Source organism: Phascolarctos cinereus, unplaced genomic scaffold, assembly GCF_003287225.1.
Source record: "Phascolarctos cinereus isolate Bilbo 61053 unplaced genomic scaffold, phaCin_HiC Scaffold_726;HRSCAF=1367, whole genome shotgun sequence".
In the NCBI taxonomy this organism is placed as follows: Eukaryota; Metazoa; Chordata; class Mammalia; order Diprotodontia; family Phascolarctidae; genus Phascolarctos; species Phascolarctos cinereus.
In genome coordinates this window covers 102,785,765-102,801,937 of record NW_027556098.1, presented here as the reverse complement: position 1 = coordinate 102,801,937, position 16,173 = coordinate 102,785,765, and the positions used below count along the sequence as shown (strand labels likewise).

Sequence of the window (16,173 nt, the reverse complement as noted above, 5' to 3'; positions counted from 1 at the left end):
ATGTAAGTTCACAGAGCTGGGAGTCAGATCAGGAGAAAATACCACTTCAAATGGGAGGTGGTAGGAGGAGCTGCTCCAGAAAAGTCTTTATGATTCTCTTGTTTTTATGTCCTGTTACCAAATCAGTGTCTGTACAGGTGAATGCCATGACCAACCTCTCCTGCTTTACTCACTCAATAAAGGATCTTATAATGACAACATGGGAAATACTCCTCAGAGACAAAACTCCTTGTATCATAGCTTACAGAGAAGACAAGAATGAAACCAAGGAAACCAACTGCTCTGGTGAAGGAATAACCTGGGAATCTAGACCAGAGTGGAACCACACACTTCGGATAGGCCCAGTGACCATTGATAATGATGGATCTTATAAATGTGTTTTTGTAACCACTGCTGGGAATTTCCAAACTGTCTATCACCTCAGTGTATTAGGTAAGGAACAGCTTCTGTCAGGTTATTATGGGTAACCAGATCCAGGACTGGAAAACAGGTAACTTGCTCAGAACCACCAACTCCCTCTAAATCTCTCTCTCCACCTTCTGTAGTGCCCCCTGCAGTAACCCTGTCTGAAGAGGGGGATGGTACTGTTGTGTGCAAGGCTGTTGCTGGGAAGCCAGCTGCCCAGATCTTCTGGGTCCCAAAGGGAGATTGCTTCACTGTGAATGAAACTCATCATAATAGGACAGTGACTGTGAAAAGTACCTGTACCTGGAAGGGCTTCAATGAGTCTAGTGCCACCTGCTTCATTTCCCATGTGACTGGGAGCAGGAATATGTCCATAGAACATCAACCTCATAGTAAGTAGCATTTCTCTCTCTTATACTTGTGTTTGGTTCACTATTCACTCTTCCAGAGAATATTATGAGAGAAAAGTGGTGTTCTAAGAGGCATAAGAATGTTACATTTAAAGCTGCCTCAAAATCAAATGAGAAATGACTAAACACAGAATGAAGATATTCTTGTACATATTTTGGAATGAATCTTTCCTTCATTCCTCTGCCAGTGATGATTGGTTTTATCCCTATTCATCCTCCTTTGACAGGTAATTTAAAAGGAACTCTTTTAACCAGGGTGAGGGAAAAACATATCTGCTTGATCTGACTAAGGAAGTATTAAACTGAAGGTGACATGTTGAACTGCCCACTTAAAACTGCTAAGCCAGATAGAGAACCAGCAGGTGTGACATTATGGGTATAGCAGAGGAGATGCTGAATGATGCACAGGAGATAATAACCAGGGAAATGGGCAAAAACCATATTTGTGACCTCATGCTAATGTCTTGGATAGTGTAATCAATAGAGACCTCCATTAAAGCAGGTAAATATGAACTTATGGTATCATTAAGATGTTTTGGGTTGTGACTCATGAATGGATTAGATCAATGAAGTACACACACCCACACACACAAATATATATATTAAAATAAGTCATCAAATAATCATGTAGTAAATGTTTACTATGTGTGAGACACTAGGAGCTTGAGATATAAAGAGAAAAGTGAAACTTTCCCTGCCCTCAAAGAGTTTACATTCTAATGGGAGACAAAATGCATATATGTATACATACCTGTGTATATATGTAGGTGTATATATACAAAACCTGTATAAAGCAAATATTAGACAACATTGGAGGGGAAGATATTAGCAAACTAGGGGAGGGGAAGGGAACACTGGGAAAGGCCTCTTGCAGAAGGTTGAAGTTGAGCAGAGTTCTGAATGAAGCCATGGATTCCAAGTGGCAGAGGTGAAGAGGGAGAACATTCTAGAAATGGGGTAAAACCAATGCAAAGGCAGGGGAGGGGAGATGAAGTCTCATGGGTGAAGAGCAACAGCTAGTTAGCTAAGTATGGCTGGGCTATGAGTGTATAGATGGGAGCAATATAAAAGAAGGATAGATAGACAGGATGGGGCTACGTCATGAAAGCTTTAAATGACAAACAAAGGAATTTACATTTGACCCTAGAGGAAATAAGGAACCAGTGGATCTTATTGGAGGAGCTAACATGGTCAGATCTTCACTGGAGGAAAAGAATTTTTGTACCTGTATAGAGGATGGGTAGGAGTAGGGAGAGGCTTGAGTCAGTGAGACCAATAAAGAGACTATTTCAGTAGTCGAAATAAGAGGTTATGATGGTGGGTGGGGTGGTGGCTGTGTGAGTGGAAAGAAGCATGCAAGAGAGGTTGTGTAGATAGGAACAAGATATGACAATAAACTGGCTATGTGAAGGGAATGAGAGTGAGCATTTGAAGATGACATTAGATGGAAGGCATTCTCAACTAAGAAGATAGGTATCTCTCTGGATGACAATATTTGGGTAAAGATCAACAGAGAGGAATAAACAAAATTAGTATCGTGGAAGGAGTATACTATGACCACCTAGTCAGATATAGGAAATGACTGATCAGTTCCTTGTATAGGTCAGTATCACAGAGTACAGAGCCAGAGTCTTCAATGTAGACATCTTATGGAGTTCCTTTCTTGCTAAAAACAAATCATCCAGTAGATGCTTAAATTATTCTGCTGATAATTTCATCTTTCAGAAGGTAGAGAGATCAACAAAGGGAACAATTATCTGGTTCAGACCAATGTGGAAGAAGTGTTTGATATAGTAGACATGCCAGAAACTAAGAGCTGTTCGATTTGTTTCCCAGAGTCTGCTTTTCTTCACAGCTTGATACTCAATTACTTAGGTCACTTTTCCTTGAAATGCTTCCTGTCTCTCCCCTTTCCAAATCTGGGTCTCTTGGGTGTGGTGTCACCTGATGGTAATTAGCTCTGTAGCAAAACTCCATAGCCTGGAATGTAGGGTTGAGAGGAGGAATTTCCCTTCCTCGTTTTTCCACCCCTTCCTCCTCTCTTTCTCCTGACAAGGCTAATTTTCATCTAACAAATGACCACCTGTCCTTCTAATTCTAACAGGAAGAACACCTTTATAGGAAGGTTAATAGCACCTGGACATATTTTTGCACTTCCTTTAATGCCTTAACACCTCATTACCTGGTTGATGTACTGCTAGGTAGAAAAATCATTTGGTAGAGTATCAACTTCTCCCTCTCCCACTGATACACTTTGAGATTTTTTTTTAAAATGAATGTAGAAGTTCACAAAGCTGGGAGTTATGTTTCTTTTTTGTTTTTATGTCTACTTACTGACTCAGTGTGTGTACAGGTGGATACCAACACTATCCTCTCCTGCCTTACTCCTCCGATAAAGGATCTTGCAATGGCAACATGGAACATATTCCTCAGGACAAAACTTCCAACATCTTTTCTCAGGAAGGAAGTATTTATGAAAACCAAAAAGTAAAATAAGCAATATAGAAATCATAATTTGAAAATATTCTAAAGAAATTTAATTCAGGATGAGAAGTGGGAACAGAAATGGCAATATTTTATAGGTATTCTCCAAATCCATCCATCCAATACCTAGATAATTACATTATTTCATCCTATGATATTATCTTTTTTTTCTTTAAATCACATTGAAGGAGAAAGTGAAGCCAAGATGATGGCGTAGCAACCCAGTCAAACTCTCCCAATATTCTCTTGCACACAACTTTAAAATAATGTATCAAATCAAATTCTAGAGCAGTATAGTCAGGGTGAGACATTTCTTTTCAGCCCAAGATAATTTAGGAGGTCTGAAAGAGAGGTCTATGATACCAGGGGCTGGCCTGGTGCATACACAGCAGCAACACCAGTGGTAGTCCTTGAAGGTGGCTGTGACAGCAGATTCAGGAGCTCTCAGCCCACAATAAGGGGACCACAAGCTGGCACTGAGAGCAGACCAGGCATTGTTTGATAACTCCATTGAGCATACACAGTTCTGGGTTGCATTTCCAGGGCAGAGAAGAGTGACTGTGGCTGCAGAGGAGCAGGGTCCCTTCCTGGGTACAGACCAGAGCACAGACCAAGAAAATATTGACCACACCTCACCCTGAATTACACCAATTTGGAAGCACTGAATACTTACAGATTCCTAGAAATAGATCTGAAAGCAACAGGAAGAAAAAGCCTGAAGTTTGGGAGAGTACCTCCCCATGCCCAAGTGAGCAAAGCCCAATTTTAACATAAAATTCAGAGTCAAGAGGTAGACTCAAAAAATGACCAGGCAACAACAACAACAACAAGAGAAGCTGATCATAAAAATCTACCATGGTGACCAGGAAAATCAAGACAGAAACTCAGAAGGCAACAATGTGCAAATAACTAAAAGCAAAGTCTCAAAGAAAAATGCAGGTTGGACACAAGCCCAACAAGAATTCCTGGAAGAGCCAAAGCAATAGATAAGATTATTACAAGGAAGCCTGGAAAAAGAAATGAGAGTGATGCAAGACAATTATGAAAAGAGAATTACCACTAAAGAGGCATAAAAAAATACTGAAGAAAATGACATCTTTTTTTTAATATAAATTTATTTATTTTTAGTTTCAACCTTCACTTCCACAAGTTTTTGAGTTCCAAATTTCTCACCCCTCCCCCCACCCCAAGATGGCATGCATTCTGAATACCCCTTCCCCTAGTCTGCCTTCTCTCTCTCTCTCCCCCTCCCTTCTCTTATCCCTTCCCCTTCTATTTTCCTGTAGAGCAGGATAGACTTCTGTACCCCATTTCCTGTATTTTTTATTTCCCAGTCACATGTGAAAACATTTTTTTTAAAACATGTGTTTTTAAAACTTTGAGTTCCAAATTTTCTCCTTCCTCCCTCCCCACCCACCCTCATTGAAAAGGCAAGCAACTCAATATAGGTTGTACATGTGCAGTTATGCAAAACACTTCCTTAGTAGACATGTTGTGAAAAACTAACTTTATTTCCCTTAATCCTATCCTGCCCTCCCACTTATTCTATTCTTTCTTTTGACCCTGTCCCTCCTCGGAAGTATTTGCTTCTGATTACCCTTTCCCAATCTGTCCTCCTCTCTATCATCCCCCTGCTCTTTTGTCCCCTTCTCCCCCTATTTTCCTGTAGGGTAAGACAGATTTCCATACCCAATTGAATGTGTATGTTATTCTCCTTAAGCCAAATATGAGAATAAGATTCCTCATTCCCTCTCACCTTCCCCTGCTTCCCCTCCACTGTGAGAGACTTTTCTGATTTTTTTTTGTGAGATAATTTACCCCATTCTACCTCTCTCTTTCTTCTTTGAGTATCATCCTCTCTCATCCCTTAATTTTATTCTCCAGATATGACCCCTTAATCTTCAACTCACCCTGTGCCCTCTATCTATCTATCTATCTATACATACATATAATTTTTTTCCTTCAACTACCCTAATACTGACAAAGTTCTCATGAGTTACAAATATCATCTTTCCATGCAGGAATGTAAACAGTTCAATCTTAATAAGTCTCTTATGATTTCTCTTTCCTGTTTACCTCTTCATGTTCCACTGGAGTCCTGTATTTGAAAGTCAAATTTTCTATTTAGCTCTGGTCTTTTCATCAGGAATGCTTGAAAGTCCTCTATTTCACTGAATGACCATTTTTTCCCTGAAGGATTATACTCAGTTTTGCTGGGTAGGTGATTCTTGGTTGTAATCCTATCTCCTTTGCCCTCCAGAATATTATATTCCATGCCCTGTGGTCCTTTAATGTAGAAGCTGCTAAATCTTGTGTTATCCTGATTGTGTTTCCACAGTACTTGAATTGTTTCCTTCTGGCAGCTTGTAATATTTTCTCCTTGACCTGGGAACTCTGGAATTTGGCTACAATATTCCTAGGAGTTTTCCTTTGGGGATCTCTTTCAGGAGGAGATCTGTGGATTCTTTCAATTTCTATTTTGCCCTCTGGTTCTAATAATCAGGGCAGTTTTCCTTGATAATTTCTTGAAAGATGATGTCTAGGCTCTTTTTTTGATCATGGCTTTCAGATAGTCCAATAATTTTTAAATTCTCTCTCCTGGATCTATTTTCCAGGTCAGTTGTTTTTCCAATGAGATATTTCACATTGTTTTCTAATTTTTCATTCTTTTGGATTTGTTTTACAGTGTCTGGATTTCTCGTAAAGTCACTAGCTTCCAATTGCTCTGTTCTAATTTTTAAGGAAGTATTTTCTTCAGTAATCTTTTGGACTTCCTTTTCCATTTGGCCAATTTTTCTTTTAGGGCATTTTTCTCCTCATTGGCTTTTTGGACCTCTTTTGCCATTTGGGTTAGGCTATTTTTTAAGGTGTTATTTTCTTCAGTATTTTTAGCAAGCTGTTGACTTGTTTTTCATGATTTTCTTGCATCACTCTCATTTCTCTTCCCAGTTTTTCCTCTACTTCCCTTACTTGCTTCTCAAAATCCCTTTTGAGCTCTTCCAAGGCCTGGGACTGATTCATATTTTTCTTGGAGGCTTTGGATGTAGGAGCTTTGACTTTGTTGTCTTCTTCTGGTTATGTATTTTGATCTTCTTTTTCACCAAAGTAAGATAATATAGTCTGACTCTTTTTGTGCTGCTTGCTCATGATCCCGGCCAATTACTTGAGTTTTAAACTCTTTGTTAAGGTAAGAGTCTGCTTCCAATGTGGAGAGTGTACTGTCCCAAGCTTCGGGGGGTTTGTACAGCTGTTTTCAGAGATACTTGTAGGGACCTGTAAATTTTCAGTTCTTCCAAGGTGGTATGATAAGGGGCGAGGTGTTTACTCCTTTCCTGGCCTGTGACCACAAGTATTCCTTTCTGTCCTGTAACTGTGAGGAGGGTTCCTCTTCACAGCCACTACAAGCTCCACCATGCCAGCATTCCTCCTCACCCCAGCACCGCTGCCCAGAACTGTGACCCAGATCCACACACAGGCAAAGCAAGAGATTCCTGCCTCAGCACTGGCTAAGAGATCCCTGCAATCCCTCTCTGATCAGCCACTGGATTCCCCCTCAGTCTGTGGGCTGGAAGCTCGGGAAGCAGCTGCCTCCCCCAGGGCCACGCTCTTGGGGAATGGAGCTGAAACCCCACCTTCCTCTCTGAGCACTGACAGAAACAGACTTTTCCCAGTGACCTTCTAAGTTGTCTTTGTCATTCATGGATTGAGGAAACCTCCACAGCTGCCCGAGATTCAGTCCTTTGAGGCCTGCTCCAGGTTTGCTGAGGCCTGTGTGCCCATGCTGTGCTGCGCTCCTAGCCTGGCTCAATACACCTTTCTGATCAATCATCCAGGTTGTCTTGGGCTGGAAATTTGTTTCACTCTGTCTTTTTGTGGGTTCTGCTGCTTCAGAATTTGTTTAGAACCATTTTTTGTAAGTATTTGGAGGGGTTTGGGGAAGAGCTCAAGCAAGTCACTGCTTTCACTCCGCCATCTTGGCTCCACTGCCCGAAAATAACATCTTAAAAAACAGAATTGGCCTAGTGGTAAGAGATAAAAAAATTAAATGAAGAAAAGAACTCTTTAAAAAGCGGAATTGGTCAAATGGGAAAAGATGTGCAAAAACATGCTGAAGAAACTAATTTCTAAAAAAAAAATTAGAATTGGGCAAGTGGAAGCTAAGGTGGTCATGAGACATCAAGAAATAATAAAATAGTCTGAAGAAGGAAAAAAATAGAAGAAAATGTGAAATATCACATCAGAAAAACGAGTGATCTGGAAAAGAGATTGAGGAGAAATAATTTTAAGAATTTTGGACTACCTGAAAGCCACAATAAAAAAAAGAGTCTAGATATCATATTTCTTTTTAAAAATGTTTATTTAATTTTTAATTTATGGAACAAAATAAGCATTTCTATAACAAAATACAACAAAAAAGATGATTGTACATGAAACTGCAACTGTATTATGGACAACTTGCTATTCCTTTTAAGTATATAATGAAATTATCATGCAAATTTCTTTGTTTCCCTTTTTTTCTCTCCCCTCTCCAAGATGGCTACCATTAGAAACAAATGTGTGTGTTCTTCATATGTCCTTTGTAGTTAATTTGTGTATTTATAATAGTCAAAATGACTTATCTGATCAAAGTTGTTCTTAAAACAATATTGCTATTACTATATACATTTCCTTGTTTCTGCTTATTTCATTCTTCATTATTTCATGCAAGCCTATCCATGTTTTTCTAAGATCATTAAGCTCATGATTTCTTATAACCCAGTAGTATTCCATCACAATTATAAACCACAACTTGTTCAGCCATTCCCCAACTGATAGGCATCCCCACAATTTCCAGTTCTTTGCCACCACAAGAAGAGCTGGTATAAATATTTTAGAACATATAGGTTCTTTTCCTTTTCCCTAATCGTCTTTAAAAACAGACCTACCAGTCTATTTGCTGGGTCAAAAGTATAAGCTAGGGGGAACCTGTGGCCTTTAGGCCACATGTGGCCCTTTAGGTCCTCAAGTGGGGCCCTTTAACTGAATCCAAACTTCACAGAATAAATCCCTTTAATAAAAGGATTTGTTCTGTAAAACTTGGGCTCAGTCAAAAGGCCACATCCAAGGACCTAGAAAGCCATCTGTGGCCTTGAGGCCACAGGTTCCCCACCCCTGGTGTAGGCAGTTTAATAACCTTTTAGGCAGCAGATTGCTCTCCAAAATGGTTGGATGAGTTCACAATTCCACCAACAATGAATTAGTGTCCCAATTTTTCCTACATCCCCTCCAACATTTGTTGTTTTTCCTTTCAATCATTTTAGCTAATATGATAGGTATAAAATGATAACTTAAGTATATTTTAATTTACATTTCTCTAATCAATAATGATTTAGAGCTTTTTTCATATGACTATAATTTTTTAAAAAATGTCTTCATTGGAAAACCACCTGTTCATATCCTTTAACCATTAATCAATTGCAGAATGACTCATTCTTAGAGATTTTGCAAAGTTCTTTATATATTTGAGATATGAAACTTTTATCTGAGAAGCTGTCTATAGAAATTTCCCAATTTTCTTCTTTCCTTTTCATCTTGTTTTATTTGTACAAAACCCTTTTAATTTAACGTAATTGAAATTATCCATTTTATACCCCTTTGCTCTCTGTCTCTTGTTTATTCATAAATTGTTTGCCTATCCATATCTGATAATTAATTTTTTTCATATTCTTCAAATTTTCTTGTAATATCTCTCTTTATGTCTAGGTCATGTATCCATTTTGACCTCATCTTGATAAATGGTATAAGATACTAGTCTAGACATCATATTTTAAAAAATAATCAAGGAAAACTACTGCAATATCTTACAATCAGAGGGTAAAATAGACATTGAAAGAATTCACCAATCACCTCCTGAAAGAGATCCCCAAGTGAAAACTCCTAGGAATATTATAGCCAAATTCCAGAGCTTGTAGGTCAAAGACAAAATATTTCAAGCACCTGGAAAGAAATCATTTAAATATCATAGAGTCACAGTCAGGATTACACAAGATTTAACAGCTTCCACATTAAAGAAGGAGAGGTCTTGGGATATGATATTCTGGAAGGCAAAGGAGCTATGATTACAACCAAGAATAACCTACACAGCAAAATTGAGTATAATCTTCCAGAAGGAAAAAAATGCATATTTAATGAAACAGAAGAAGAAGCTAGCTAGGCACAGTGTTTAGAGTGCCAGACGTAGAGTCTGGAACACCTGAGTTGAAATCTGGTCTCAGAAACTTAGCTGTGTGACCCTGGGCAACTCACTTAGCCCTGTTTGCCTCAGTTTCTCATGTATAAAATGATCTGGAGAAAGAAATGCAAATCATTCTAGTATCTCTGCCAAAAAAGCCTCAAATGAGGTCATGATGAGTTAGACATGATTGAAAAATGACTCAATCAATGAAATGGAGGACTTTTTAGCATTCCCTGTGAAAAGACTAGAGAAGAATAGAAAATTTGACATTCAAACACAAAACTCAAGAGAAACATAAAAAGGTGTTCATGAAAAAGAAATCATAAAAAAAGAAAAAGAAATCATAAGGGACTTAATAAATTAAAATATTTACATTCCTACATGGAAAGATGATATATGTAACACCTCCAAACTTTATCATTATTAGGGCAGCTAGAGGGAGTCTACCATAGATAGAGAGCAAAGGTGTGAGTCAATTATGTTGGGATGATCTCAAAAAATAGAGAAATGAGAAAGCAGAATGTACTGAAAGAAGGAGCGAGGGAGAGGAAGAATAAGGGAAATTACCTTACATAAAAGATGCATACAAGGAAAAGCTTTTACAATAGAAGGGAAAATGGGAGTGATGGTAGGCAATGCTTGAAGCTCACTGTCATTTGAACTGGTTAAAAGAGGAAAGAATACACACACACACACACACACACACACACACACACACACACTCAATTGAGTATAAAAAATATCTATCTTTCCCAACAGGGAAGTAGGAGAGGAAGGGGATAAAAGTAAGAAGGATGGTGATAAAAGGGAGGATGAATTAAAGGAGGCAGTGGTCAGAAACACAACAGACTTTTGAGGAGGGACAAGATTGTACCCATTGTACACAATAATAGCAATATTGTAATGATGATCAACTGTGAAGAACCTAACTACTCTGATCAGTGCAATGATCTAAGACAGTTCTAAAGGATTCATGATGGAAAATGCTGTCCACCTGCAGAGGGAGGATTGATGAACTCTGAGCACAAATTGAAGTATATTTTTTTCACTTTCCTTATTTTTTTGCCTTTTTTTCTTTTGCAACATAGCTAATATGGAAATATGTTTTGCATGATTTTACAAGTATAATTAATATCATTGCTGCTTGTTTTCTCAAGGGGTTTGGGGAGGGACTGGAGAGATAGAGAGAATTTGGAACTCAACAATTTTTTTTAAATGAATGTCAGATAATAATTTTTAAAAAGAACAATAACATTTTTAGAGCTGGATGGTGCCCTATAGCTTCACCTGTACCAGACTGAAAATCTTTCTTTTTTAAATTTTATTTTGAACTTGACAAATATCAAATAAAATGAAAATTTCCTTATGCATAGAACAGAAAAAGATTATACATGAAACTGTAGATCTCTATTTTCTACAGTTTGCTTTTCATTTAAGGTATATTATAATTTCAGCCTGTAGTTTTCAAAGCTTTCCTGTTTGTCTATGATTCTTTTGGGCCTTCCTTTTGTTTTCTTCTCTGCATTAGAAAAAAAAAAGATGTCTGTGATGTATTTTTTAATTTCCCCCCCTACTTTATTCTTATATTCCTTTGCTCTCCCACCCTCTCCCTTTGGGGAAAAAAAAGAAAAGGAAAAACCTTGTAACCCATATACATAGTCAAACAAAACAAAGTTTTACACTGTCTGAGAATGTACATTTATTTTGTATCTTTATCATCTTTTATAAAGAGTTATGCAGCATGCTTTATTATCAGTCTTCTAGAGATCATAGTTGATCATATAATAGTCAAACAAAATAAATTCCTACACTGTCTGAAAATGTACACTTATTCTGTATCTTTAGTCTATCATCTTCCATAAAGAGTTATGCGGTATGCTTTATTATCAGTCTTCTACAGTCATAGTTGATCATTGAATTAATCAGAGTTGTCAGGTCTTTCAGAAATTTTTTTTTTTACATTGTTATTGCATGAATGGTCCTACTGGTTCTGTTCACTACTGTGTATCAGTTCAAATAGGTCTTCCCAGATTTGTCAGAAATCATTCATTTTCTCATCTCTTATGCAGCAATAATATTCCATTATAGTAATATGCAATAATTTGTTCAGCCATTCCCCAAGAAAACGGTGGCCCCTTAGTTTCTAGTTTTTGCTACTACAAAATATAACTACATATTTTTGTAAACATGGGTCTTTTTGGTGTATAGTCCTAGTAGTAGTAACAAATATAAAATCATCTGGCATTCAAATCCCTTCATAACCTTCCCCTGCCCATAGCTTTCTAAGTCTCTTTATACCTTATATTGCCACCCTTCCTCCATCATGTACTCAGAAATCTGGTCATCCTGTCCTCCTTGTTCCTTGTACAAGTCATTCCTTCTCTGAACTTTTTTACTTTGCCCCCATGCCTGGAATTCTCTCCCTCCTCAACTTCTGGCTTCCCTGGTTTCCTTCAATTTCCAGATATAGCCTCACCTTCCACAAGAAGCTTTTTCCAATCCCTTTTAATTCTTCCCTCCGGGAATATCTCCAATTCATTCTGCCCATGAATTATTTGTTCGTAGTTGTTTGCATGCTGTCTCTTCCGTTAGATTATAAACTCTTTGAGGGCAAGGATTGTCCTTTTACCTTCCTTCGTAATTCCCTGGCTTGGCACAGTGGCTTATGCAAAGACTTATCTCTGCATATGCTCAACTTAGACACCAGGTTTCCCATAAAACTTCCCACCCCTCCTGACTAGAAGTAATCCCACCTCTCCTTACTGATACTCTTTGATTTGATCTCTCCTATGCATTTAATATGGGCAGCTAGGTGATACAGTGGATAGAGCACCGGGCTTGGAATTGGGAAGACTCATCTCCTTGAGTTCAAATATGGCCTCAGTTACTTACTAGCTGTGTCAGCCTCGGCAAGTCACTTAACTGTTTGCCTCAGTTTCCTCACCTGTAAAATGAGCTGTAGATGGAAATGGCAGACCACTTCAGTATCTTTGCCAAGAAAATCCCAAATGGGTGTCACAAAGAGTTGGAGCTGACTCAAAAGATGGAGCAACAACAATGCATTTAATTACATCCTAATTTGTGTTATGCTTCTTAAATTTTTTTTCTATGGCTATCTCATTTTACCTATTAGACTGTAAGCTCCGTGAGATCAAGACATTTGTTGTTTTTCCCTTTTTGCTCTTACAGTAACTAGCTCAATGCATTTAATTTGTCAGGTCCTTAATAAATGTTTATTTCATTGAACTGAAATCAAGAAAGTCATAGAATAATGGAGTCAAGGATTATAGACTAGTAGCTAGAAGAGACCTTAAAGGCTGATGAATCTAGTCCTTACCAAAAAGGATACCGAGACAGTAAGAAGTTAAATGATTTGCCTAGGGTCACAGAGCTATTAAATCTGAGGCAGGATTTGAACTCAGACCTTCATGACTCCAAGTCCCCTGCAGTATCCACTCTACTTTACCACCTCTCTAGTACTTAATAGCTTCAATTTATCTTTATGCCACAAGAATCTCTCTCTCTACCACCCCCTACATTTGCAACAATATTGGAAATAAGCTATGATTTAATTTGTACCATTAAAGAAACCAAGACATACAGAAATCAAATAATATATCCAAGGTAGTGACAGGACTAAGTTCTTTACTCTTTAGGAAATGTAAGGAGATATATGATAGATAACATTGTTCATCTTTTCTGTATGCAGATGTTGGAGGCTTCCCAACCCTATTGCAGGAAAATAGCAGCAACACTAGTGAGACAGAAAAGTCATTTAGGTTTAAACAATCCTTTTATAAATAGATGAAAATTATAAAAAAAAATTACAGACTGGAATTTGTTAACTTGGTGATGATGTACTCAAAGTACCCTTTTCTGTGTTCAAAGGTTCCAGAGAATTAGGAGTTTCATTGATCCTTGGGACTATGGAATTTTCCATTTTGGGGGGTGTTCTGAGCTTTGGAGAATGTCTTAAGGAAGATCAGTGGTGGCAGGTAACAATTCATTGATTAAAATTTATAATGCTCAAAGCACTTTTACAACACACACACAAAATCCTCTTAAGGTACTTAAATTTATTACTTACTAGAAGAGGTTGTCAAAATATTTTTTCGTCTTTTGAAAGCTTTATTGAAAACTGAAGGCGAGACACTGAGGGGGTTAGGGTGTAGGTGGTATCTCTCACTCAGAGTCTGTTTCCTGAAGCAGATGCGTTAAAAATAGAATTCTGGATAAAGGAATAGGGATGGAGAAGCAGGTGTGAAGTGGGATGTTTTATTATTATTATCACCATTATTATAATTAACAATAATAATAATAGCCAACATTTATATAGTGCTTACTCTGTTTCAGGAACTATGCTAAGACTTTACAATTATTATCTCATTTTATCCTCACATCAACCCTGGAAGGTAGGTGTTATAATTGTCTCCATTTTACAGGTGAGGAAACTGAGGCAAACAGAGGTTAAGTCACTTGTCCAGGGTCACATAGCTAATAAATGTCTGGGGCTGTATTTGAACTTGTCTTCCTGACCCCAGGGCAGCTAGGTGGCACAGTGGGTAGAGTGCCAGGTCTGGAGTTAGGAAGACTCACCTTCCTGAGTTCAGATTCAGCCTCAGATACTTCCTAGCTGTGTAACCCTGGGCAAGTCATTTAACTCTGTTTGTCTCAGCTCCTCATCTGTAAAAATGAGCTGGAGAAGTAAACTGCAAACCACTCCAGTATCTTTGCCAAGAAAATCCCAATTGGGGTCATGAAGAGTTACACATGACTAAAAGTACAACTTCCTCACTTCAGTCCCAGAACTCTATCTACTGCACCATCTAATTGCCTATATAATAATAAAGATAAAATATAAAATTAGGTCTGATAAAATATAAAATTAGGACCAAAGGAACAGAATAAAGGGACTGAGAAGTGCTCTTGTACAAAGTCAAAGATAAGAAAATCAGAGTGAGAACTGAGTGAGAATAGAGAATGATGGTAGCTACCCCTCTCTTTTATTCTGTAACGCCTGCCTACCTTACCTCAACATGTTTTTGAAGAAGCATTATATCAGAATACATACTAATTGTAGTCAAACCTATGTGTATCTTAAGAGAAGGCTCTTGATATGCTGAACTTAACCCAGAGCCAGAAAAACAGTGCACATTTGGAGGTGCTGACCCATTTGGGAATGGCCAGGCCTTCACCTTCTTTCAATTACTTATGAAGTGAGGATAGGACACCAAGCTACATCCTGAGCATAGTAAACTACCTACCATTGCTTTACCAATTCTGGACTAGCAGCACACACTTCCCACTTTCAGACTTCCACAAGATGCCGGGATCGGTGCCTCTTAACTTTTCCACAGTGATAGAACCGTTCAGTTTAAACAAAACTTTGGCAGAATTCTTGCAGTAAAATTCTCTAAAATCCGTATTTGTAATGCCTATTAACAAATGACATAAGATTCATTAAATAAACAGGGGAAATAAGCAGACAATGTATCCAGTGTTCTCCAGCCTTCCTAGCCAGTGAGGTAGAACAACTATTTTGAATTATCATCAGTGGCTTGATGCTGAAGGACAGTTTAACCTTCTAAGGTCACTGGTGAAAAGAGAAAGAAGGAGCTGGCAGCCTCATCAGCCTAAGCAAGGTGTGTTGGAGTCAGGCTTCCAATCTTTACTAGACCAGAGGCAAAGCCTTAAAATAAGCCTTATTTTTCCCATCTGCAAAATGTCAAGAAGAATACCTGTTTACTTTCACTATTACTTTTTAGAGCATCAGGAAGAAATGATTAGTAAATGTTTTGCAAACCTCAATGAACCCCATAAATGCCAGCAATTTTTATGTGCTCCCTAATGGGAATTGGCAGTATAAAATTCCTCTACTCTAGAGATAAGGTTGAATTTCTCCTCTTCATTGTATGGAAGAATTGATTTCATCAGGGCTAAATATTAGTTTCACCTTACCTGAGTGAATGTTTTTCTTTCTTTGCAGGTGCTCAAAGCCTACCGACATCTGAGTCAAGGTCATGCATCCAAGAGCACTTTTCTTCTCTTTTCTCTTCTTTTCTTTCTTTTTTTCCCCCCTTCTGGCTGCCACTTCCACCTGAGGAATAGGAACTCCTCAGTCCAAATAACTGCAATTTTGCTTGGATCGGTACCTCTTAAACATTCCCACAGTGATAGGGCCATTCAGTTGAAACAAAACTTTGGCAGAATCCTTGCAGTAAAATCCTCTAAAATAATTATTTGTAATGCCTATTAACAAATGACATAAGAGTCATAAAAAAAACCAAAAGAAAATTTAATGTGTGTCAGGGTTCGTTGTAGCACACAATTTTTTTTGCTTAGCTTACATTTTATTCAAATAAAATTAAAAATTATCATAACTTTATATCAACATGCAAAGAAGTATTAAATGTTCATTAAAATATCAATTTGCAAAGATTTTTTACTGGTAAAATTATTACAGTTTTAATATTTATAATTAATAATGATGATAACAACAACATTAATAACAACAATAATAAATGTTTAGAGGCAGCATGGCAAAGTGCTGACCTCAGAATCAGGAAGAATACAGTTCAAGGTATGTTTCTCACATCAACTAGCTATGTGGACAAATCACTTAGCAATTTAGTGCTTTGGTAATTAAGGCATAAATCACAG

General features: G+C 37.8%; 1 protein-coding gene and 1 long non-coding RNA gene across 2 annotated transcripts; one reads left to right on the top strand and one right to left on the bottom strand.

The window, feature by feature from the left end:
• The first annotated feature begins 89 nt into the window (after nucleotides 1–89).
• Nucleotides 90–820, top strand: LOC110222261 (cell surface glycoprotein CD200 receptor 1-like). The gene is made up of 2 exons (XM_021007178.2): nucleotides 90–432; nucleotides 546–820. The coding sequence occupies exons 1-2, from the start codon at nucleotides 90–92 to the stop codon at nucleotides 803–805; spliced, it is 603 nt and encodes a 200-aa protein (XP_020862837.2). The 3' UTR covers nucleotides 806–820.
• A 10,564-nt stretch (nucleotides 821–11,384) lies between these two features.
• Nucleotides 11,385–15,889, bottom strand: LOC144454320 (uncharacterized). The gene is made up of 3 exons (XR_013482702.1): nucleotides 15,472–15,889; nucleotides 14,778–14,948; nucleotides 11,385–13,741 (listed from the first exon to the last, which is right to left on the bottom strand). It is a non-coding gene; the product is annotated as an uncharacterized LOC144454320 (long non-coding RNA).
• Nucleotides 15,890–16,173: the final 284 nt, after the last annotated feature.

What these genes read in the sequence shown, in the direction of transcription:
- LOC110222261 (XM_021007178.2), top strand. Translation starts at nt 90, where the DNA reads ATGATTCTCTTGTTTTTATGTCCTGTTACCAAATCAGTGTCTGTACAG. An exon ending in CTATCACCTCAGTGTATTAG is followed by an intron (nt 433 to 545) that starts GTAAGGAACAGC and finishes CACCTTCTGTAG; the next exon opens with TGCCCCCTGCAGTAACCCTG.